Source organism: Astatotilapia calliptera, chromosome 18 (genome assembly GCF_964374335.1).
Source record: "Astatotilapia calliptera chromosome 18, fAstCal68.1, whole genome shotgun sequence".
Classification (NCBI taxonomy): domain Eukaryota; kingdom Metazoa; phylum Chordata; class Actinopteri; order Cichliformes; family Cichlidae; genus Astatotilapia; species Astatotilapia calliptera.
The window spans coordinates 9,918,994-9,941,209 of NC_137439.1; the positions used below are offsets into that span (position 1 = coordinate 9,918,994).

Below are 22,216 nucleotides of genomic sequence, written 5' to 3' on the forward strand. Positions count from 1 at the left end.
GCACCACCGGCACGGCTTTAACTTGGTAGATCTTCGGCTGTGAGGAGACCAGCGTGCTTCCGACACCCTCTAAGGGGCCATCACTCTTCTCACTCTCTCTTCCCTCTTTCATATCAGAGCCCACCTCTTTAAATTGGTTATCTTCACTTGGCGCAGTTTCAAGTTGCTCATCGGCTGTCTGTTTACCATCGCTCTCATTCTCTGGCTGATCTGAAAACGCTTCTGCTGTGACATGTTCCTGAGAGTCTTCCTTGCTGGCCATCTTCTCATGAGTTTCTCTCTGGGTCTCATCTTCGTTAAACTCTTGTTGCATTTCTAAACTTGTTGGCGCTCCTTCAGCCGTCTCAACTGGTTCACCGTCTATTTCTATCATACCTTCCGTCTTCTTCGCCTCCTCTTTGTCGTCTTCCACCATTTCCTTTGATCCGTGCTCTTCGTCCTGTTCATCTTTTACCAAATGTTCTTGCCCAACATCACCCTCCCTCTCAGACTGCGCCTTTTCCTCATCTTCTATCACTTCAGATACAATGTCCTCAAGTTCTTCCCAAATGTCATTGTGTGTCCCACAGATTTGGGTATCCTGCTCATTGCTACTGTCGTGTTCTCTGTCAGCTTTTCCCTCTGAGGTTTCTTCCCTCATTCTCTCGTCACTTTCCTCTATTTTCAGTACAAACTGTTCACACATGTCCTCCATTTCATTGCATATCACACCATTCTCCCCCTCCTTATTGTCTCTCTCTGTTGTACCCCCTCCATTACAGCTTCTGGTATGATTTGTTGATTCAGTTTCTTTCTGGTTCATCATTTCCTGAGATGGACAATCGCTGTGAGCAATTTCAACTACTTCCTTCACCTCCTCAACGCTCGTGCCAGCCACAGTGCTGGATTCGTCAGCGTCCTCGGTGACTGGCAGTGGAAACTCTGTACAGCAGGTTGTTGAGGATATTTCACTTTCAGTATCTTTCATAATATCCAGATGTTCCTCTGTTTCTCTGCTGCAGATAGTTAAGAGACAAAAACAGTTTAGACGCGTACAATATAAGTGAGACTTTAAGACATATTAACGTTTGTTTATAGAATTTTTTGAGCTCTAATTTTGAGCTTCTTCTTTAATATTTCTTCCTGATTTAATTAAACTTGTAGCAGTTTGTTCTTGTAGCATTTCTCAAGCTGATGACACAAAGTTTAATGTATCAAAAGAGAATTCCCCTCAGTTTGTTATGATTTTCTAATGGAGGGACGGGAAGGACATGTGGTGCTATCTGCCACACTGTACTTTTAATCTTTTTCCACCAGGGGGTGCACACAGGTTTCAGGCATTAGCCTTCAAATCATCCAAGTAGTGGCCACTGTGACCACACAACTTAACTACAGGATACTGGAAAACAAATCACCACAGCAAAACAAGAGTGAAGTGATTATAGTGTCTTTTGAAAAGTGTGCAGTTCGGTTTCTTCTCCAAAATCAGCCACAAAAACATAACTGACATGTAAACCTTTTCAAGTTTATATGTTAAGCATGCTAGCACTATTTACATCTTTCTCATTCATGCGGAATAACGTTTCTCATAAGTAAGGTCAAATAGCCTGTTCACTCTCCATTCTATTTCTGTTTGGCCTTCTCAAACTCCTGAGGGAAATATCTGGGTCATTACAGTCTAAAGGTTTCACCGGCTGACTGTTGTCTGGGTATATTCAGATTATTAGGTTGCTGGACCCAGTTGCAGAGAAAGATGAAAACAATAAGGCGAGTTTAAAATCAAAATAACGAACTGAAAGATGCTCAAACATCATATGTCAGACAGGTGGTGCAGAACCTGGTCACATTCTAATTAAACATCAAGCATTTTCTGACTCACTGTTAGTGTAAAATAACAGATAAAATAGTTGTTGTTGTGCTTTTTCTGTCTGCCAGTCAGGAAAGATTAAGACAAAAATGCACATGCATGGTAACTATAATGATAAATACTAAAATCTGAGATTGTAATCAGTTGTCACCTTTGCACGTCGTTTTCCAGCTGGTCTCCTTCCTGATGAACTTTAGTTTCCTCTTGTTTTTCTATCATCTCCTTTTCATCCAGTCCATTTTTATCTTCTCTGTCGTTCACTTCTACCTGCTCCCGCTCTCCCGTAGTTGTTTCTGTACATGCCGAATGTTCAGTTTTCAGTGACTGGCAGTCTCTTTCTTCAGAGCTCTCTATGTAATGCACAGAAACGCTATCATGAGGGGAACTTTCCTCTCCATCAGTTTCAGGTTCCAACCCAGAGATTGTGTTCAAAAAGAAATCCGGTGGAAGGCTTTTAACGAACATGCTCTCGTCTTCCTCGCTACTGTACTCGTTATCACCAATGTCATCCCCCATAGCCTCGTCTTCAGATGAAGACTCATCCGGTCCGTGGACAGGCGAGGTCATGTAAGGCAGGCTGAGGGATTTTGTGTGTCGACTGTGCAAGTCGAGACTGAGCGGTCTGTGTGGGTTTGACTCGCTGGGACTTTGAGGGCCTGGACGCAGGCGTGACTGTGGCTCTGGAGGACAAGGAGAAGTCTGAACTTGAGCCATTGATTCATACTCATCGTCTGAGTGACAAGGAGGTTCAACAGAGAACTCCTGCACCTATTGGGGAAAAAAGAGGAACCACATTAAAAAGCTTTCACAAATACAGCGTAATACTGCTCCTGTGCAAATAACCATTTTCTTCTGCAAACCTCCAACTTCTTATGTGCTAAGAAAGATTTGCAACCATAAAAAACACACCTGATAAGAGACACTGCAGTCCATATGGTCCATTCCACTGCAGTCCATTTGGTCCAGGAATTCAAAGTTGTCTTGAATGTAGCCAAACATATTCTGGTTGTCGCCTGCCACCTCTGTTGAGTTGAGAACATCAGAAGCATTGAACTCTCCATTATCTTCATGCTGAGTGTCCTCTGGCTGAAGCTCGGACGTCTCACTAACTTTCATTTCTGTCAATGAAACAACGATCATGAGTTAATGAGTTTCACGACTGAGTAAAATTCATTTGTTGCACTGTACTTGCAATAGTTTAATTCTAAGACAGCTGCAGAAAAACAAAGAGAAAAAACTAATTTCTGGGGAAAATACAAGCGTAAGATTATTGGGCTTATTTTTTGACTGATTCTCAAAATGTGCTTGGAGGAAATAAATAAAAACAAAAATGCTCAAGTATTTTAAAAGACTATAGTCAAAGGTTGGGGCAAAAAAGACTTAGAGCAGTTGAATGGATGTCATCCTTCAGATTACCCTAATGTGGTAATTTGCACAAAACACATACAGAAGTCAGATTGGCAAGTATTTGGTATTCCTGTTAAAGGGCACCATCGAAAAAGTTGAAGGTCAAACGTTTGACCCGTTTATGAAACTTAGCAGAACTGTTTGTGGAATTTTATATAAAACCACATTAAAACTCAGGGTTACATTACAAAAAGTCAACAAAGAGAAAAATCGCTAGTCCCCCTGGGAGTGTTTCCTCGATAGGTGCACCGGAGGTCTTGACTATTTGTACCAAATTTTAAAGAAATCTTTGTAGTAGCAGCTAAGACGTTTAAGTTTGAACCAGAAAATCAATAACTGATGTGCAAAACAGTTATTATTTGCAGTCCTTGTAAGAAAAAGTGGTCATTGTAATAAAAAAGTTCAAATTACCCATATATTCATCATCTTCAACATTTTGTTCAGCATTTTTGGCATCACCTTTGTTATCTTCTTCTGAGTTGGACAGGAGGCTTTTGGCTCGTTGTCTCTTAGGTTCATCTCCTTTCTCTTCTGCTCCTTTTTCCGTTTTCTCCTCAGCACCACCTGCTGCCACCGAATCCTCTGTCGTCTCCACGTCTTCTGCACTGCTTTTCTCCTTTTCACTTTTCACTTCCTCCTCCTCCTTCTTGGTTTCTTCCACATTCCATTCCATTACTCTGCTTACCTTTTTCGCTGCCTTTTCTGCTCCCGCCTTGTCACCCCCGTTTTTGTCTCTACGTTGTATGATCCTGTCAGCTCCGCCCCCTTGAAGAACCCCTAAAGCCAGGTTAGAGGTGATATGTAGTGGCACAGTAACCATGGTGGGTCCTGTGATGTGCATGGCTGCTCTCCGACCAGCTTTAGTGGATATTCCTGGAGATCTGGACTGGACAGTATCATTGCCTGCTAATCCTAAACCTTCTGGATCAAGAGCTGTGTAGGTACCCTGTACGCCTGCACCACCGCTTACTAGCCCTGTTCCCCTGCGGTAGGTCACAGCATATTCACTGGCACCTAATCCACCTGAAGCTACTGGGAGCTCAGAGACAGCCTGAGGGGTGGTAGTGACAAGGGGAGACATGCTGGTGGAAGGAGGGCGCTGGCCAGGACGCCTGGTACCTAAAAATATAATGACAAATAAGTTTAGCCTAAGTGAAAGGTAAAGTTGAGTCTAAATTTTGATATTATCTGCAAACAATAATTTGAATCAACAATGAATCCTCCAAGATTGACAGAATCAAGTTTATGCATGATTATCCATGTTGAAACACCCGACTGTGCACCTTGGGCACTGACTTGATCTCAACTAATTTCACTGGGCTGGACTGAACCATGACCTCTTGACTGTATTTGTGCTTTTGGTGCTTTTTGGAGTATTTTGAGCTTATCTAATGATGTGGCTTTCTTTTTGCTTACTTGTATTTTTAAAAAAACCCACAAAAGGTCTGTGCTCCAGGTTTGACAAGTGAAAATCTAGTAAAGTATACTTTTCACCAGTGTGGCAAAATATTCTCACAGCAGTTTGTAAAATAATCATGTTTTTCCTGTTCACAAATATCCCATTTCTATGTTCACATACTTATTCATTCTATTTGTATTTATATTAGAGGGGAGGTCTTGATGTGTTACATTTCTACCTTCTGTTTTTCAAACATGAGTTTGTGTATGTCTGATACCAACTTCATTCATGTATTTTCTGTTGTGTTTTCATTTACTCCAAACGATCTTATATGTAGGGATTTTTTCCAGGTACACAAAATCATTTCTCTTGTTTAAGTGGAGAAAAAGTCCACATTTGGAGACTTAGGGATTGGAGGTGCCAATGGGCATTTTAGGACATTTATTTTAACTGCTCTATTAAGAGTTTGTTAGAGATTTGTTAGTTCCACATGGTGTACGGTAGGTTAAATATTAACAACAGCAGTGACTCCAGACATGCTCATAAAAGTATGGCACAAGTTTGACTATCGCATGGACAAATGGCCTGCTCAAAGTGGAGCACTTTTGAACACTGTAAATTTTCAGAATCAGAATCACGTTTTTTGCAAAGCTTTTACACAAACGGGGAATTTGTCTTGGTGTCATTGATACAGAAACAGAATATGTAGTATTTACAGTATATATAATCTATATTTCTCTATATAAATACACTAAATAAGAATATATACTAAATGCCTACAGATGTTAGAATATAAATTAAAAATTAAATGAAGGTTATGGGTGGGGAGGCAAAATGTAGGTAGAACATGATGTGCAAAGCGCTGTTTTGTATGTAAAACCTTAATAATATTTTAAGATTTACCGCAAGTTTCTACGTCCATTACTTTAAAAAACATAGCCTCTCCAAACTGAATGATTCATTTTGATACACTCTGTACATTAGCTTCAAATTTACGCTAGCTCTCATGGGAAAAAACGAATCAGCTGGTGTCTATAAACGTTAATGGATTTTACATTTTGTCACGAGACTGGGTTAAATTCTAGCATTTTACTTTGTGCTACTTAAGATTAATTTGCATGTGTCACTCTTTGCATTGCACTGATGCAGTCTATAAATGTTTCTAGCTAGCCATTCTTGCTAGTGGTTGTAGTTAAACCGCTAGTAAATGTGGTCACTTCTTACTTCAAAATATGACTTGTAGTCACTGCTGGTAAAGTACTCTGAGACATCAGTAAGACTAGAAAAATTAAAAGCACTATATAAATACCAGCACAGTCCAAAAACTGCAATGGGGATGGCTTAATTGCTTCAAAGCGGGACTTTACGAAATGGCATGTAAAAGTGCTTTTTTCTTCAAGACATTAGAAAACAAACTCCATTCAACTCTATTGTGTGGTGATGGTGGAAGAAGTTCCCAGTCAGCTGTTCACTATCACCAGATGCATTTAAATGAAATTTTATCTACTCGTTTTCTTCTTATACGTAAGCACTGTGAGTTCACATTTTAACAAACCTCAGAGTCTTACAGCTTAATCAAATCAAACAAATTAAATCAACATTTCAAATTCTTTATAGAAGAGTTTATATCTAAATAAATATGAAATTCACTTACTTCTTAACATTTTTACTGCATTTAATTATTTTTCTAAGTAACAAATTCATCATTTTAATGTTTCAGAAGACGATACCTTCATTTGGATAGGATGGGGAGCTGAGGGAGTCCATGCTTCTTGCAGGTCTCAGAGCAGGCCTTTCTTTCTCTGGAGCTGAAAAAATATAAAAATTATTTCTAAGATAAGTGAGATAATATATAGAGAGAAGCTGTTGGAACTGATCTATGGGAGACTTAAAACTGATGTCCAAAACAGCAGCCAGCAGCAACAGTTTTCTAAAAGTACATTAATAAAATGTGCCAAAATACAAACAAATTATATTTACATTTTTAAATATTAATATTTAAAAATATGTGAGTTTGAATGTCATTTTAAATGTTGCTATTTCCTAAAAGTGAGAAGAAATTAGAAAACAAACCAAAGAGAATAAAGTTGTCAACACGCAAACCTGTTTATGGAAAAGGAGAAATTAACTTAGTAGGAATAAATGATGTGACTCATTTCTATGTGAAGGTTTTGTACCTTTGGTTGAAGGTTTGTGTTTTCGCCGTGGATCCGGGAATCGTCCTCCAATGTTAAAGATGGACATCCACTTCCTGCCTTTAAGGGATCCTTTCCTCCTGAGGCGAGCAAGACACGCACATTTGCAAGAAGTTTATATGAAAAGAAATGTTATTTTCTAACATACAAGCATCACTTGTTCATTCACCTGATACTCTAAAAAGTGTAAGCGACTAAGATTTTGTGTATAACGGACAGTAATGGTGACCCAGATAAAGAAATGGTTTACTCACTTGTCTGTGCCTTCAATGATGGCATGGTAAGGTCTTATGGGAAGTGGACCATCTCCTGGACTGATGTTCCCATAGCTACAAGCTGGGGTGGGAACAGGCCGGAATAAACATTCCTCCGTGTTGGGGAATGCTGATGGGGATGGGAGGGACTTCCTTCTCTCGTTTGATATGTCTGAAGAGGTCAGAGGAAAGATTTTAAGCTGTGGTACATAAGTTTATCGCCTTTCTCTGCACGTGAGTGTCTGTGGATGCACATCTGTGTTCTGACCTGCATCGGGAAACAGCTGAGGGACGTGTGTGAGAATGAACTCCACCACGATGGACTGGACCCTGACCTCCATGAAGGCCGCAGTGCCATTGAATCCTGTCGCTTCAATGTCTTTAGACCTTTTCATACAGATTGATAGATTGGTTTACTGATTGATTATCACAACTGCAAGACATGACTATGTGCTAAAGGAGAAGAAGGAATGGATGAAAACAACAGAAGAACAAAGTGAAGCAGAAAAGGAACAAGGAACAGGTAAGCAAAGGCAGCGGTGCACTATACAAGGTTATTGAATCGCATACAATATAAATTAAAATTACAGTAACTTTCAGCAGTTTATATATATAGTATTTTCCCTCAGAATGAAAGCAGGTAGTGTATCCCTCAGTTCACAAGAGCACATATCTGAGACACACTGATTTTTCATTAACACACCTGAGCAGGTTGGGGGCCCAGACAATGGCCAGGTTCCTGGAGTGCATGTTGGTTTCTGACGAATACGAGGCCATTCTGACAAGATGACGCATGAGAAACTCCAGAGTCCTGTAGGACACACATGATACATGATCAGCTTTTAAATCTGCAGCCTTGTTAGAAACAGTATTATTTTACACATCAACCACATAATAATCAGTATTATCATCTGTAAATGTGGGATTAATGGTGGTTTTCGTAAAGGAAATACTGTTATTGGTCAGTTCTTTACTTTTTAATTGGTAACTGTACTGGACTTTTGGACTGTGTGATCCAACTAAGTGAAGTATTTCAGCCATGTTGAACTGTAATGAGAGCCCAGGGTAGACCCAGGGCTCTCTTGGCTGGCTTTGGAATGCCTTGCATGCCCCTGGAGGACGAGGTGGTTAGGGAGAGAAGAGTGTCGGCATCTGTGCTTATGTTTCTACCCCACGATAATAGATGGATGATGGCGGACCAAAACCGTGCAGTTAGGTTCTGGTCTGCCAGTTCAGCCCATTTATATGTAATTAAGCAGCTTCACGGGGTCCAGTGTTATTATCTGTAAATGTACAGTTTTGTAATATTTTCCTACATGTCTTCCTTGTGGCAGTGAACTAAAATCTACATATAGAAGAATTTACTAAAGCCTACTAATCTCTGGTGAAGTAATAAAATTGAGCTGATCTGTTGTGATAGTTACTGGAGAGAAATAAAAGGAGATGCCCTCTGCTTGTGTGCAGAAATACAGGTTATTATATAGTAAAAGTGGCTGTCATTGGGATGCAGAGGGTTGTACCTGTAATGAGGTGCTGGTAGCTCTTTCAGGACATCACCGATCTTTACTAGCCTCTCCTCCTCTAGCTGGATGGCCACAGCTTCCTGTTAGGATATGTGTTATTTTCTGTTTTCATGCCTGTAGACCAGTCAAGGATTTTATTTTGTTTTTTTCGCATGTCTGAGATACTCACAGCAAATTTGTCATACAGCTGATATGTGAGCAGAGGGTTGGGCAGCTCTCTGAAATAAGCTTTACACAAAGAGCTGACACAGTGGATGTCCTGCAGGTACAAATCCTTGTTCAGTTCAGGATTTCCATCACTCTCAAACTCACCCCTGTTTTGAATGATAATAACATAATCGAATATCCATTAAAATATATGTGGATTATATTGTTTATTTACAGGTAAAGGTTGACCACACACAGACATTTTACCTGAGTTTCTGGATATTGGATGACACTCCAGACAACCTGTAGATCCCATCAACAATCCCATGATGCTCCACAAACTCACTGCAGCATCGCAGCACCAGTGGAACTGTGAGAGAAGACTCAAATGAATAACCTGGATATTGGCCTAATAAAAGCATGGAACATGTTCAATCTGTCATCTTTAGATACAAATATTTAGATGAAACTTTATTAATCCCTCGGGTTGCTTCCTAAGGGAAATTCTGGAAATTCGGTACATATACAGTCAATAAGTCTATCAAATCTATAATTTTATAACTAAAGCATACTGATGACTTTTGACTATGAAAATTTGCCCAGTTTCAATTGGTCCACGGATCTTATTGATAATGATCCTCTGACATCTAGAGGTTCATGCAGAGCATCAGGCATATGACTCAAAGACTCCTCGATCAAAACCTATGAAAGACTGTTGTAATGAATATAATTTCCAGGGTTAAAAACCTTTTTAAAAACTTATTTTAGGGTCAAAGTCACCACACCATTTATACTATATATATAAAACTTATATTGTGGTAGTTGAACAGGTTATTTTTAAGTACATTTCTGTAATACTGAGATTTGACAAATACAAACATGAAACTGATTTCAGCCACAGCTTTGTTGTTGTTTTGTCTTTGCTTATTGATAGTGAGAAAAATTAGCATACCAAACTATGACTGTGAACACAGCAAATATTCTGTCTGCTTAAAATAGTTATGTTTCCTTTGTCATTGTTGACATGTGGGCATTTAGCTTGAAGCACAGAAGTGCCAAAGACTACATGGATCCCTGAGAGGAATATTTCTGTTCTAAGGGTCACGGTTAAGTTGGCCAGGTGCACAGCAGATACCTTCCTCGTCCTTTCATCCCATTTATTGACATTATGTCCGATATTTTTTTGTTTATTTCATGTAAGTGGAAACATTACTGACAAGAAATGTGTTGCATCCCTGCTAAAATCTTAAAATACCAGAAAATAAAACAGAAGCTGAAGTGCAAAAATCATTGTTTCTCCAGTTATAGTACCACAAAAAAGTGTTTGCCCCCATCTGATTTCTTAGTTTGTTGCATATTTGTCACAGTTATATTTTATATGTTTCAGATTATCTAACATATTCTAATATTAGACAAAGACAACCTGAATAAATACAAAATGCAGCTTTTAAATTGTAATTTCATTGTTCAATTGTCCCCTAAGCCTCATAATTGGCTTTGCCACCCTTGGCAACAACAACTGCAATGAACATTTGTGATCACTGCAATGAGTTTTTCACTTTGCTCTGGAGGAATTTTGGCTCACTCATGTTTGCAGGATGAATTAATAAAGCCACACTGGAGGGTTTTCAAGCATGAATGGCCAGTTTAAGGTCATGCTAAAGAATATTTCACTATGACACTCCAACACCATTATTTTGGAGTTTTTTAAACCAATCAGAGGTGGACTTGCTGGTGTTTTGGATCACTGTCCTTCTTTTCAGCTCAACTCTGTTTGAGGTTTAGGGCATGAACTGTTGGCCAGACGTTCTCCTTGAGCATTTCTGGTAAAGAGATGGTTCCATCAGTTACAGAAAGTCGTGCTGAAGCAGCAAAGCAGCCCCAGACCATCACACTATGCCCACTTATGACTGCTGGTCTGATGTTCTTCCAAAAAAGTCAACCTTTGTCTCATCAGTGCCAGAATACTTTCCCAAAAGTCTTTACCTTTTTTTTTTTTACTTACCCCCAAAGTAATTTGCCCTGCGATGTCCCACGCTTTGCCCACAATGAGTCAGTCGGGGTCACATTATAAAATGATTAAGACTTTTTCAAATGTTTGACTCAGCCTGGTGTGGTTTGACAAGCAAAGTCATAATCTGAACGTTGGCCTTCACGACTTGCCTATGCTTTTAAAAAAAGCATAGGCAAGCACTTTACTGCAGAGTGAGATGCTAAAGAGTTGAGAAACATGAGAAATATCCCATGAAATGTGCTTAATAGCAGGTTGCTTCAGTTTAGTAACACTTCTATGACATGTTTCATTTACATGGTATAAACGGTACTTCTGCTGATGTCTGACACCCATGTGTAAATGATTTATCTCTGCAGGATTGTGTTTAATGCAATGAAGAAAACTATGACAAGTGGAGAAAACAACAATAAGAGCAGGACATGTTTTCTAGTCAGGGTTGCTCACTTACCCTCTTGACCAGAGGTATTTAGATGCTCCAACAGATCACATCCAAACACCTTCTCTTTGTTGCCCCCTTTTCTTCGAACTCTCCTCATCTCTTCCTGTCTTCTCTTTTCACCTCACATTCAGACTGGTCCCCTCTACCCTGCTGGTGACGGTCAGGTTCACTGACTGTCTGTTCTGGATGCGTTGACCAAAATGGTTAAAGTGACGATGACTCTGATAAAACGTTGCACATTTCAGAGGTTTGACTGTGCTGCTGTTGCTTCTGTTTCCTTTGCTTCAGTGCATGTTGTTAGGTGCAGCTTGTTTCCTCTGTGAGCTGCGCTGCATTGGGGCTGTCACGTAAAATCGAGCGTTAGGACATACTTTGTTGTGTCTTCCTCCCTGCAAAAGCAGAAATGATAACGGTTTCGTTGTGGATATAGCAGTTTCACTTTTTAACAATGAACAATCTCACAGTTAAAATCAAACAAACTGCACTGAACGCTCGCCTTGCATATGACGCCTTCACTTCCCCCTGATGCACTCAATTTATTTTCGAATGAAAGGCCACACCCTTGCATCTGTACTTCTCGTATTCACTGAAAAGAGCCCCTGAACGTTTCGCTCCAATCATGCTATAAGGTTTCTCTGAGGTGGTGGACCAACTTAAGCTTCTAATCTCCGCTCCTGCCTGAGGACTACGCTCACTACAGAGCCCGGTCTGTCCTCCCTGCCCTCATGTCAGGGCCATCGCGGCCCTGTTCTCATTTCAGCGGAAGTCGAGCACTGAACATATAGATTCACAGAGACGTTCAAACTCTCTCCCCACTCTCTCCATCTTCCTGACACCTGCCGCTACTCTCCTATCATCCACCACCCTCCCAATCGGTCCACGTTTTTGGAAAGACTTTAAATGTGAGGAAACAAACAAATTAAAAAGCGAACACAAGTGTTCCTACCTTCACTCTGCATCGGCACACAAGTAGCAGCATAAAACGATGACGCAACAAACCACTAAACTTCCCCTGTTTAACTTCCTGAGTGTCTCTCCTTCTCTTGTGCTTTCTCTCTGTATTTGGCCCTCTGTTTCTCCGCCTCTGCTGAGTAGGGAAATCAGTTCATAGTATCTGTACAGTTCATCTATTTCCCTCACATGCGCTGCATTTGTCTCTCTGTGGGCCGACCTCCATCACCCTGACTGAAATAAGTAGATCTGAACGTACCTTAAAGATGAGGGATGAAATCTGATTACATTTTCTTCCATTTTAACAGTTTTACATCATTGCTACATATAAATATAAATAGATTCAGTATGTCAGTGAAATCATAAGATAAACTAAAGCTAGTCACACTGTGCCAATGAAGGAGAAGACAAACACATGAGCAAGAAAAGTAGTTCAGAAATGGTAAATGGCCTGTATTTATATAGCGCTTTACTAGTCCCTAAGGACCCCAAAGCGCTTTACATATCCAGTCATCCACCCATTCACACACACATTCACACACTGGTAATGGCAGCTACATTGTAGCCACAGCCACCCTGGGGCGCACTGACAGAGGCGAGGCTGCCGGACACTGGCGCCACCGGGCCCTCTGACCACCACCAGTAGGCAACGGGTGAAGTGTCTTGCCCAAGAACACAACGACCGAGACTGTCCAAGCTGGGGCTCGAACCGGCAACCTTCCGATTACAAGGCGAACTCCCAACTCTTGAGCCACAAAGAACACGAATGCACCACAAAGTAACAAAAGAGTCACAAAGCACTGCAGAGAAACATAAAAAGTCTAGTTGTTTGTGTGTGTGTGTGTGTGTGTGTGTGTCTACATTACACACTGTGTTGATGCTATTCTTGCAGTATCCTGTTATTTGAAATAAAGCTCTCAAAACATTATGTTTATGATGAGTTTCTGTGGACCTGCTGGGCTTTTTCCCTTTTACAGTTCATCACAGATGGTTTCTACTGTAAAAGGTTTAGTTGTAAGAATCCCTGTTAAAGCAGATAAGTGTGGAATACTTATCACACCTGATTGTTCTCCGACTGTTTTTCTCTATAGATGGTTTACCTTCCTTTACTTATTTGCATCTCTGAGCTACAGTTTTGTAACTTCCTGTATTTTAATATGCTCCATTGCTTCTTCAGCTGTTATCGTGCAATTTTCTTGTTGTATCATCTCTAACAAATTGGCACAACATAGTCACCACTTATAATTCACTCTTAGGTCATAAGTAATGGGTTTTATATCAGTGCTTTATGCAGTGTTTTAACAATAACCTTAAATTTGCCAGGTTGTGCACTTGATTAATATTGCACATGTAATTGTTGGAAAATCTTTTAGTTAGTCTTGTGGATTTTAAGGTTTTGTATTTGCCAGTAGGTTATTGAGCCAGTACTCTGCAAGGCATTCCCAAAATTTATGAAGGCTGTAACTAAGAAATTACAAAGTGGTGGAGTACAAGAGGGACCTGGATTCACCCATCAGAGCTGGGACAGGCTCCAACCCCACTGCCACCCTGAACTTGATAACCAGAAGAAAATGGATGGATTGTTATTTCTTTTTGCTTTTTGTTTTCTTGCAACTTGGTCATTTTTATGGATGCCCACCTGTGTGTGTGTGTGTGTGTGTGTGGGGGGGGGGGGGGGGGGGGGGGGGGAGGGTTAGTGTATATTTGCTGGTTTAGCCTCAGTTTAAGACTGTGTGTTTTATTTAAAAAACAATCTATTAATATTATCTAAATTTGATTTCTTATGTTTCTTTTCTTCTTGCCTCCTCAAGATTTTGTCTTCGTCGTGGAATTCCCCATTTAGTTACTTTCTGTTTTGTTTTGTTTTCTTAGTCATTAGTTAAACTTGTTTTGTTTTTGTTCTAATTAGTTTCAGTTGCATCTTGTTTACCCTGGTGTTTCTATTATACCTACTCATGTGGGTTTACATAACCCCTCCTTTGTCTCTGTTAGCCTGCCTTTGTGTGTTCCTGCATCATTCACGCCATGATAGTTTTTATTTATTTTTACCTTAATTGCATAACCTTTTTCAGAATAATTTTATGTGATGATTAGACTATAGAGAAAAACCAGCATACAGGACAAATTAAAGGAAAAACAAGGAAAAGTGTGTTAGTAAGGTGCTGGGCCCCCGCATGCCCACTGATTGACTGTACAAGTCTCATGAACTCTACTGGACAATCACCATTCTTCCAAAAGATAGTATATAAAGACCAGTATAATCCTCACCATCCTATAAGAGTTGATTACAGGGTGAAGCCGATCACTCATAACAACTTAATGCTTATTTGCAGTGAGCTGTTTCATCTAAGGTGGAGTGTCTCGAAGTTTGGACGAAAACTTAGGGATAAAACCTGGACAGAGAGTGGTTTATATTAGTAACTGTAACCCAGTGTTAATGATGTTTTTCTTTCTCTCTTTTTTTGTTATCATAATTTTTTCACTGCTTAAATTGTCTGTTACATTTCTTATGGCTTTCTTTCTTTCTTTCTTTTCAGATGTGTTCATAAATGCTACAGGAAGGTTAAGTCTCTTCTTAGAATAATAGTATTGAAACAGCAGAAAAATGCTCCTTTGGCCATATCAGCCATGCTACGCACACTGAAACTACAGAGAAAGGAGGAGCTTCTTTCCTTGTGGCTTTTGCGGCCCAATCACTTTAATCTTTGCACAAAATGGGCATGACAACCTAAACCATGCCTAAAAACGAACCCTCCAAAATGTAAAAGTCATATTACACATGTAATATGTCAGACATCTGTATCTCGCAAAAAAGTCAGTTGTACGTACAGTTAAGTCCATATCTGGCTGTTTATAAAGGTAGTAGCTAGGTTACAGCATATTGTAATTGGAGTTACACATAAATAATAAATAATCATAATAAATGATTATTATTAAAACAAATAATAATCAGTCACCCGCAATCACACCTGCTACACGCGCAGTGCGCTTGTATGTAATAATTACGGTAATAGCACAACGTCACTTGTGGCTGCAAGTGAGTTTGGTGTGTCGTTTAAGTACTTCCTGTAATGGTGGAAACTACATTTTTAAACACGCACAGACGCATTTATCAGCTTGTTGTTTTTTGCATGAATTTTCTAGGAGGATTCAGTCGTGACCGTCTGTCTGGATCACAGAGGTACTAAAAATAAGCGTCCCTCTACCATACGCGGAAGAACCTGCAGATACTTCTGCCGCTGTGCTTCGGTGATGGATGCACTGCTCTAATACTTTCACACAGATTCACACACAGCACGCGTAGACGTGTGCAGCTTAAAACGTTTATTTGTGCTGTAACAAGGAGCCGAAACCAGTGCGAGATGGAGAGCTGCGACTTCCAGAGTCAGCTGCTGTCCGTCATGGAAGTCCTGGCCAAGGCGGCTGTAGCTGAGATAAACCGGCGTGTGGACCAGAGCTGCACGGTGCTCAGGCTGGAGGTGAGCCAGAGCCGGCGGGACATCGACCTGCTGAAGAGCAAGTGTGAGGTGATGGAGGCAGAGCTGAGGAAGAGCCGGATGAGGGCCAGGAGAAAAGGTGGGGACACCTGCCTGAGAGATGCTAAGGAGTCACGTCTTTGTTGTTTATAACTGACAGTTTTGTGTGATCTTCTCTCTTAGTGTTTAACAATCCATCAGCGGGGAGATTCTCTCCTCTGGTCAAAGTAGTTCTCAACAAAGAAACTCAGAGCTCACATTGGGACACACCGGTGGAAGCTCAGGCTCCAGATCAACCCCAGCAGGTAGGATACGGCTATTATACCAGTGCACCATATTATCCCATTCATAGAAGTTCCAGAAGTGAGAGTGAGAGACAGAGCCTTTAACTAGAAGAGCCCAATCCCCTTGTGGAACCAGCTCCCAGACTGGGTTCAGTTCAATTCAATTCAATTCAGTTTTATTTATACAGCGCCAAATCACAACAACCGTTGCCTCAATGTGCTTTATATTATAAGGTAGACCCTACAATAATATATACAGAGAAAAACCCAACAAGCATATGACCCCCTATGAATGGCAACAGTGGGAAGGAAAAACTCAATTTTAACAGGAAGAAACCTCTGGCAGAACCAGGCTCAGCGAGGAACCAGTTGCTTTAAGGGAGTTTTTTTTTTTTAAACCTATATCCTTAAGATAGAAACACGGGAAAGTAAATTAGAATATATGTAATAATTATTTTATATTGACTCGTAAGTACAAAACTTTATAACTTTGTGATGTTAACCTTATTTAACCTCATTGTAGATGGGCTAGAGCTCTACTAGCACAACTTGCATATAAGCACTGATGCATTTGCTTGACCACGCAGTGCATGTGTCATCTTATTTAAGCACTAACCCTGAGCCTGCTGTTGCAGTGTGCTGAGGCCGTGGAGCTTGCTAATGGGCCTGATCACATACGGATCAAAGAGGAGTGTGCAGAAGAGGATATGTGGAAAAATGATGCAGAGGACAGACCGAGTGAGTCCACACCTTTAATAGTGAAGAAATAAAACAATGTGATGTTTAAGAGGGACTTTTCGTTCAAGCACAAGGAATACTTCACTTTACTCAGATAAGCTGTAAAGGTAAATAAATGCACTGTTTATATACAGGTCATAAGATGAGAAGCCTGAGTCTGAGTACAAATTAATATGTATGTGTGCTAATGTGCACCAGAGCTGATGCTACACACATGGTTCAGTTTACAGACAAATTATTGTCTAGGTTTGCAGTTTAACAGCATTGCACTGAATTCAAAGCCCAGGATATGATCTGATAAGAATTACAACTATAAATTAATTTCAAATGAGCCAAATTGTTATTTGCCGACTATAAATCAGGGATGTCAAACTCAGAGGCCAAGTGGGTCGGACCAGTGAAACTTCCCCTTTCTATTGGTGCAAAGAGGTTTAACTGCCCATTTAATCCCTGAGATATCACAATATGAGGAAAAAGAAGCACAACTTTACCTTTACTTTCAATATATGATAAAGAAATGCTGCTCTGCTTAATAAAATAAATCTATCAGCTTGACTCTGGGATTGAGTTGCAAGAAATAAATGTGTAAAATTATCATTGTTCAGACTGTCCTGTAGTTATAAAGCAGAAAGTTTTTGTCCACATTTATGTGTTTTACTGTGGAAAAAAAACAGGAGATTTTCTCTAATTTAATAGTTTAATTATTACTTAATTACATTGGTGTAATATGGATAGCCACAGGGAAGAGCTTTAATAGTAGGGCAAGCTGTCAAATTTATGAAAATACAGAAATATATGAAAATAAATATGAAAAATTTACACCCTCCTTTACATTTTCCAAAGCTGTCCAGTGGGGTGACTCTGGAGACTTGGCCTTATGTTTGACACCTTTGCTCTAAACGATTAAAGGTTTTATTAAAGGCATCTCTCTGGTAATGTGCTCTCTTTAGTCTCTGGAGCCGAGCATCAGCCGTATTTCGACACAACAAAACCTGCCCAAGGCGACAGCTTTGCGGAGCTTTACCACTCGGCTGAAAACCCGGCCCTCTCTGAAGATCTGGTTTCCCAAGTAGACGGCTACAGCATTTTCCCAGAACAGCAGCTGAACAGCGGCCAAAATGATATCGAACTCGTAGTGAAACACGAGAAAGAGGAAGAGGCGGATGAGGACGCAGCTCCACTCGGTTCAGCCCACACGTTTGTGACAGAGACAGCTGAGGGGCAGCTGTGGCCATCCAGCGTGTGCAGAGACACGGGGGACCCAGGTGTCCCGTACACCGGGCAGCAGTTTGAGCAGATTCCTGCTGCATTTGCATCTTCAGCCCTGTTGCATTTGGAGGATGTGGCACCCAGAGTTCACTCTGTTGGGAAATTTAATTCTGTTGTGCTGAGTTCCGCACGAGTGAAAAGACGAGGCAGAAGTTTGGGATGTAAGAGGCCACAGTCAGAGGAAGGACAAAACTCTGCATCTCAGATTAACTCCACAGATCCCACCTTGATTCCTCAACAGTTACAGAGCTGTACTCAAACGAGTAATCCAGACGAGGGCCGGACTGGGCCGAACCCCGCAGGCCCCTTCGCCACACACAGAGTTGGAGGCAGTTTGAGCCTGGCGAGGAGGATGAGGACGCCCTGGAGGTCCGGGCTCGGCGAGAAGCGGTTCAACTGCACGTACTGCGACAAAAGCTTCACCAGGTTCAGCCAGCTCAAAGAGCACCTGAGGAGTCACACGGGCGAGAAGCCGTTCAGCTGCATGCAGTGCGGCCGGAGCTTCACCAAACAGTGCAACCTCATCAGACACGCGGTGGTCCACAGCGGGGAGAAGCCCTACGAGTGCTCGCTGTGCGGGAAGTGCTTCACCCAGCGCTCTAGCCTCAAGTCTCATCAGAAAACAGCACACTTATAATGTTTATTTTATACAACCGCTGCCCGTGTGGAGAACTTAATAATTGGTTTTGTTTTTGTGATGTTACATATACACATAATTTTAGACTGAGTGGTACAGAATTATAAAACTACAGTCAAGTTTATGGCCCGGCTAATGTGTTTCCATCAGGCGCCACACAGGCTGCATGGAAAAGATGGATTGTGGAAAGTTGTTATTAAGTGTTTTATCTTTTTATGGTTTTTTTTTTTTTTTAGCCAGCTGTGGTGAGTAAAGGGTGGAAATAAACTCATCAACTCCTCAAACATGCCCCGTATAACACATCTGTTTTACTCCAACTAGGAACAAATTTATTCAGTGAGACATAAACTCAGTGTTTATGAAATGTTTATTGAGGTCACAAACCGAGTAAAACTGAGTTCTTTTTTTATAGTCGCCCTCTACTGGCTTTTAAAAAGAATGCAGGTTTAAAGCACTTCTCCAATGGCTTAAAATTCAGACCTGAAGCATATGTCAATCTTTCATATACAGTCTGTGATCAGACTGCAGAACTAATGCTAGCTTCAGTCCTTTTAATCACTGGTTTCAAATCACCTTAAAGACTCATGAAACGTAGCTTTATGTGTTAATCCATCAGCCTTAATGAGAGGCTAATGAAAAGCTAAAGAGGCTTTCTACCTGCCATTCTTCTCTCTTCATCTTCAACCGTGTTGTTGTTCCTAAATTACCAATTTCATATTCATTGCCTTTGTTATTACATGTAACTTATGTTAATTTAATCCTGATAAGTTTTTCCCTGCGGAGCCCAAACTGCAAATTTGAAAAGTAAATAAAGTTGCTCTGCATTTGAACTTGGTCCTTGAACACATCTTTGAACACATCTCAGCCCTATCAGAGATTAGATCGGTGTCTGGTGTTTCCATTAAACATCAAAGTTACTTGTGCTGGAGGTAAATCAAAGAAGTACCAAAAAACTGATGGGCCGTCAGAGGGTAGAAGAAGAGATTGTCTGGCTCTAACAAAAGCAGTAATCCCTGCACCCCCCTCCCCTCCCATTTTGTTGTTTTTACATTTTCAAGCACAATGTCAGTGTTTTTATAAGCTGGAAATCATTTGATTATAAATTAGGTATGTTTTAAATAACTTCTTACAACTGCAAACTAAAGTAGGAACTGTGGTATGTTTAAACCTCTAGGTTACATTTTTACAAACAGTCAATCGAGGATTAAGTTTGATTTGAATTTTATTGAATGTTACTGGTCATAAAACAGAAAGGCGACCTCTGCAGGCCGTACCCCGCCTCCCACCCTGTGAAGCTGGGATAAGTCTCTCGGCCTATGACCCTGAACTGGATAACCTGCAGATGGACGGCTGTTACAATAAATACATTTCAGTAAACTGAAAGAAATGTAACCAGATTAGACTTGAAGGATTTTGGAAAGTGTCAGAACTGCTTTATTTAAATATATGACTCATGAGAATTAAACTAACCATCTTTTGGCATCGCTTGTCTTCAGTCTCCGGGCATGGAAATCAAATTGGGAAGTTTCATTTATTTTAGAAACAGATCTCGCTTAGGATGGTGCAGTGGTCAGCACGAATGTCTCACAACAAGAAGGTTCCTGGGTTTGAATCAGTCTAGAGTTTCAATGTTCCCATGCTGCCCGTGTAGCTTCAGGTACTCTAGCTTCCTCCTCCAACTCAGTGATGCTTGTTAGGGTTATTGGTGATTATAAACCGATTAAAGACTGACTGGTTGACCTTTTCTGAAAGCTAAAATAGGCTCTGGAATCTGAAGTGTGAGTTCTGAGGGTGACGGGAGTCATCCTGAAGTAAGACAAGAAAAACTCAGGCAAACTTGTTATTCAATCAGAAAAACAAAAAACATCTTAATCTGTATTCAACAAGGCAAGTACCACAAACATTTTACACAAATATACAAAGGTAAGACATTACTTTTTTCAATATAAATATGAAATTAGATCTTTTATCCTGTAAAACTGTGATAAAAGTTGCATAGAGGAGTAGTGACAGGACAGGACTCTATATATCACTCTATGTGTGCATTTTAGTTCTTATTAGAGGGATCAGACTGAGATCAGCAGAACGCAACAAAAGCCACACAAAGGAAAAAATATCGGCGTTGATGTTCAACACTATGAATCTAATCTTTATGAGCCATTTAGTTTGTACACAGAGCTGTTCGGATAGACATTTACAAGGATTTTAATACTCATTAAGGTGGAGATGGAAAAACTAAAGACGACTGATTCAAATCAGACATTCAGTGGAGTGTAAAGTACAACAAGTCACAGGGTCTCATAGTTCATTAAACAAAGCGAACCAAATGTTAGCAGCTTTAAAAAAATCTGTACTGTACGCTGTAATTATTCAGTTTTACCAAATAACAACTGCATTTATTTGCGGCACTTCCTGTTGCCTAAATGTTTTCCCTCCACTAGAGCAGAAAGTCACCATGAAAGACTTTGAAACTCCAGGTTATGATGTTAAACTGGAAAACATATTTACACCCAATCATCAACTGAGTCCTTTAAGTAAAGTGATTTCAGTATCAGCAATGTTAAAACAATACCACCATGAAAAGTTTCTGACAACGCACAAATCTGTAAGGACTGTTTGATAACACTGTTTGTATGACTTACAGTAATCCTGTTTTTTTTTTATAAGTCTGACGTAAGACCCGTCTTTCTATAGTTTACCAACATTTGCTACAATTATCAACCTTAAAGTGGATTTAATTATGCTTCAGTAGCTTCATCCTGTAATACTTAATCAGAAGAGTAAAGTGGGAAGCAGGTTGTTACTTCAAACCCATCACACACTGGATGGTTCGTCTGCTAGTAGAAGCACTCAAATATTATGGACGGATTATTTAATATTATTATTTTATCTTCTTTTTTCCCTTCTTTTTTTTTTTTTTTTTTTTTAAATCAGTGGTGAGACTTGGCAAACTCAGAAGTGATAAATTTTTGGAGTACGTACAAATCTAGATGCGGGAATTTTTGGAAGGATTTATCACCAGCGAGAGATGGCGAAAAACTGGAAACTTTGCATCAAAACTTTACATGATCAAAACTGGGAGACAGAGTTGTGATATATTTTTGAGATGTATATGAAGCTAGATCCAGATATCCTTCTGAATCCAGGGATAATTCAGTGCATAGCGTGGAAGGATTTTCAGCCTTTGTCGTGGTATGATCTCAGATTTGGCTTTTTATTTAAGTTTTGCTCTTTAAAATTTGCATCGTGTGGCTTTAAACTTGTCTTGAGTTGGAACACATCCAAGTAAATAACCTGTGTTTTGGCTTGCTTCTTTTTTGGAGGGACTGTTTTGGAAATCTGGCCTGACAGATGTACAAGACATTTATTACAATATCTATGTTTGCCTACAGAGGGTAGAAATAAAAAATGCTTAGACTGGCTGGCTTTCGTTTGACTAGTTTATCTCTCCTCTTTTTTCTGTACTTTAAAGTTAGCGGGCTAAAAAATGTCAAAAGAACAAGAAATGTTCCTGAAAGATTTCAGTCGCCTGACACCAGGTTGTTTTTTTAAATTGGCAGGAATGAGCAGTGAGGAACCACCCTTTTCCCAATTTCACAGAGAAATCACTGACAAACCCTTAACTCTGTCACCCTTT

The 22,216-nt window shown here is 40.2% G+C and overlaps 2 protein-coding genes across 5 annotated transcripts in view; one reads left to right on the top strand and one right to left on the bottom strand.

The window, feature by feature from the left end:
- Positions 1-12,242, bottom strand: part of arhgap30 (Rho GTPase activating protein 30) — a 13,243-nt gene extending 1,001 nt beyond the window's left edge. Inside the window, exons 1-14 of one of the 4 annotated variants that reach the window (XM_080292592.1) lie at positions 12,171-12,242; positions 11,234-11,613; positions 9,039-9,141; positions 8,794-8,938; positions 8,622-8,704; positions 7,805-7,912; positions 7,370-7,488; positions 7,102-7,273; positions 6,830-6,927; positions 6,383-6,460; positions 3,713-4,372; positions 2,756-2,868; positions 1,998-2,614; positions 1-995 (exon numbers count right to left, since the gene is read on the bottom strand). The exon at positions 1-995 is cut by the window's left edge and continues 1,001 nt beyond it. In XM_080292592.1, coding sequence (XP_080148718.1) covers positions 1-995; positions 1,998-2,614; positions 2,756-2,868; positions 3,713-4,372; positions 6,383-6,460; positions 6,830-6,927; positions 7,102-7,273; positions 7,370-7,488; positions 7,805-7,912; positions 8,622-8,704; positions 8,794-8,938; positions 9,039-9,141; positions 11,234-11,321 — 3,379 coding nt within the window. In that variant the 5' untranslated portion in view covers positions 11,322-11,613; positions 12,171-12,242. Of the gene's footprint in view, positions 996-1,997; positions 2,615-2,755; positions 2,965-3,664; positions 4,373-6,382; positions 6,461-6,829; positions 6,928-7,101; positions 7,274-7,369; positions 7,489-7,804; positions 7,913-8,621; positions 8,705-8,793; positions 8,939-9,038; positions 9,142-11,233; positions 11,614-12,170 lie in introns of all 4 variants that reach the window. The other 3 variants (XM_026150661.2, XM_080292591.1, XM_026150660.2) reach the window with 3 other exon arrangements.
- A 2,965-nt stretch (positions 12,243-15,207) lies between these two features.
- Positions 15,208-19,409, top strand: LOC113009968 (uncharacterized). Its single transcript, XM_026148687.2, has 5 exons — positions 15,208-15,356; positions 15,519-15,751; positions 15,835-15,956; positions 16,571-16,673; positions 17,624-19,409. The coding sequence occupies exons 1-5, from the start codon at positions 15,247-15,249 to the stop codon at positions 18,577-18,579; spliced, it is 1,524 nt and encodes a 507-aa protein (XP_026004472.2). The 5' UTR covers positions 15,208-15,246; the 3' UTR covers positions 18,580-19,409.
- Positions 19,410-22,216: the final 2,807 nt, after the last annotated feature.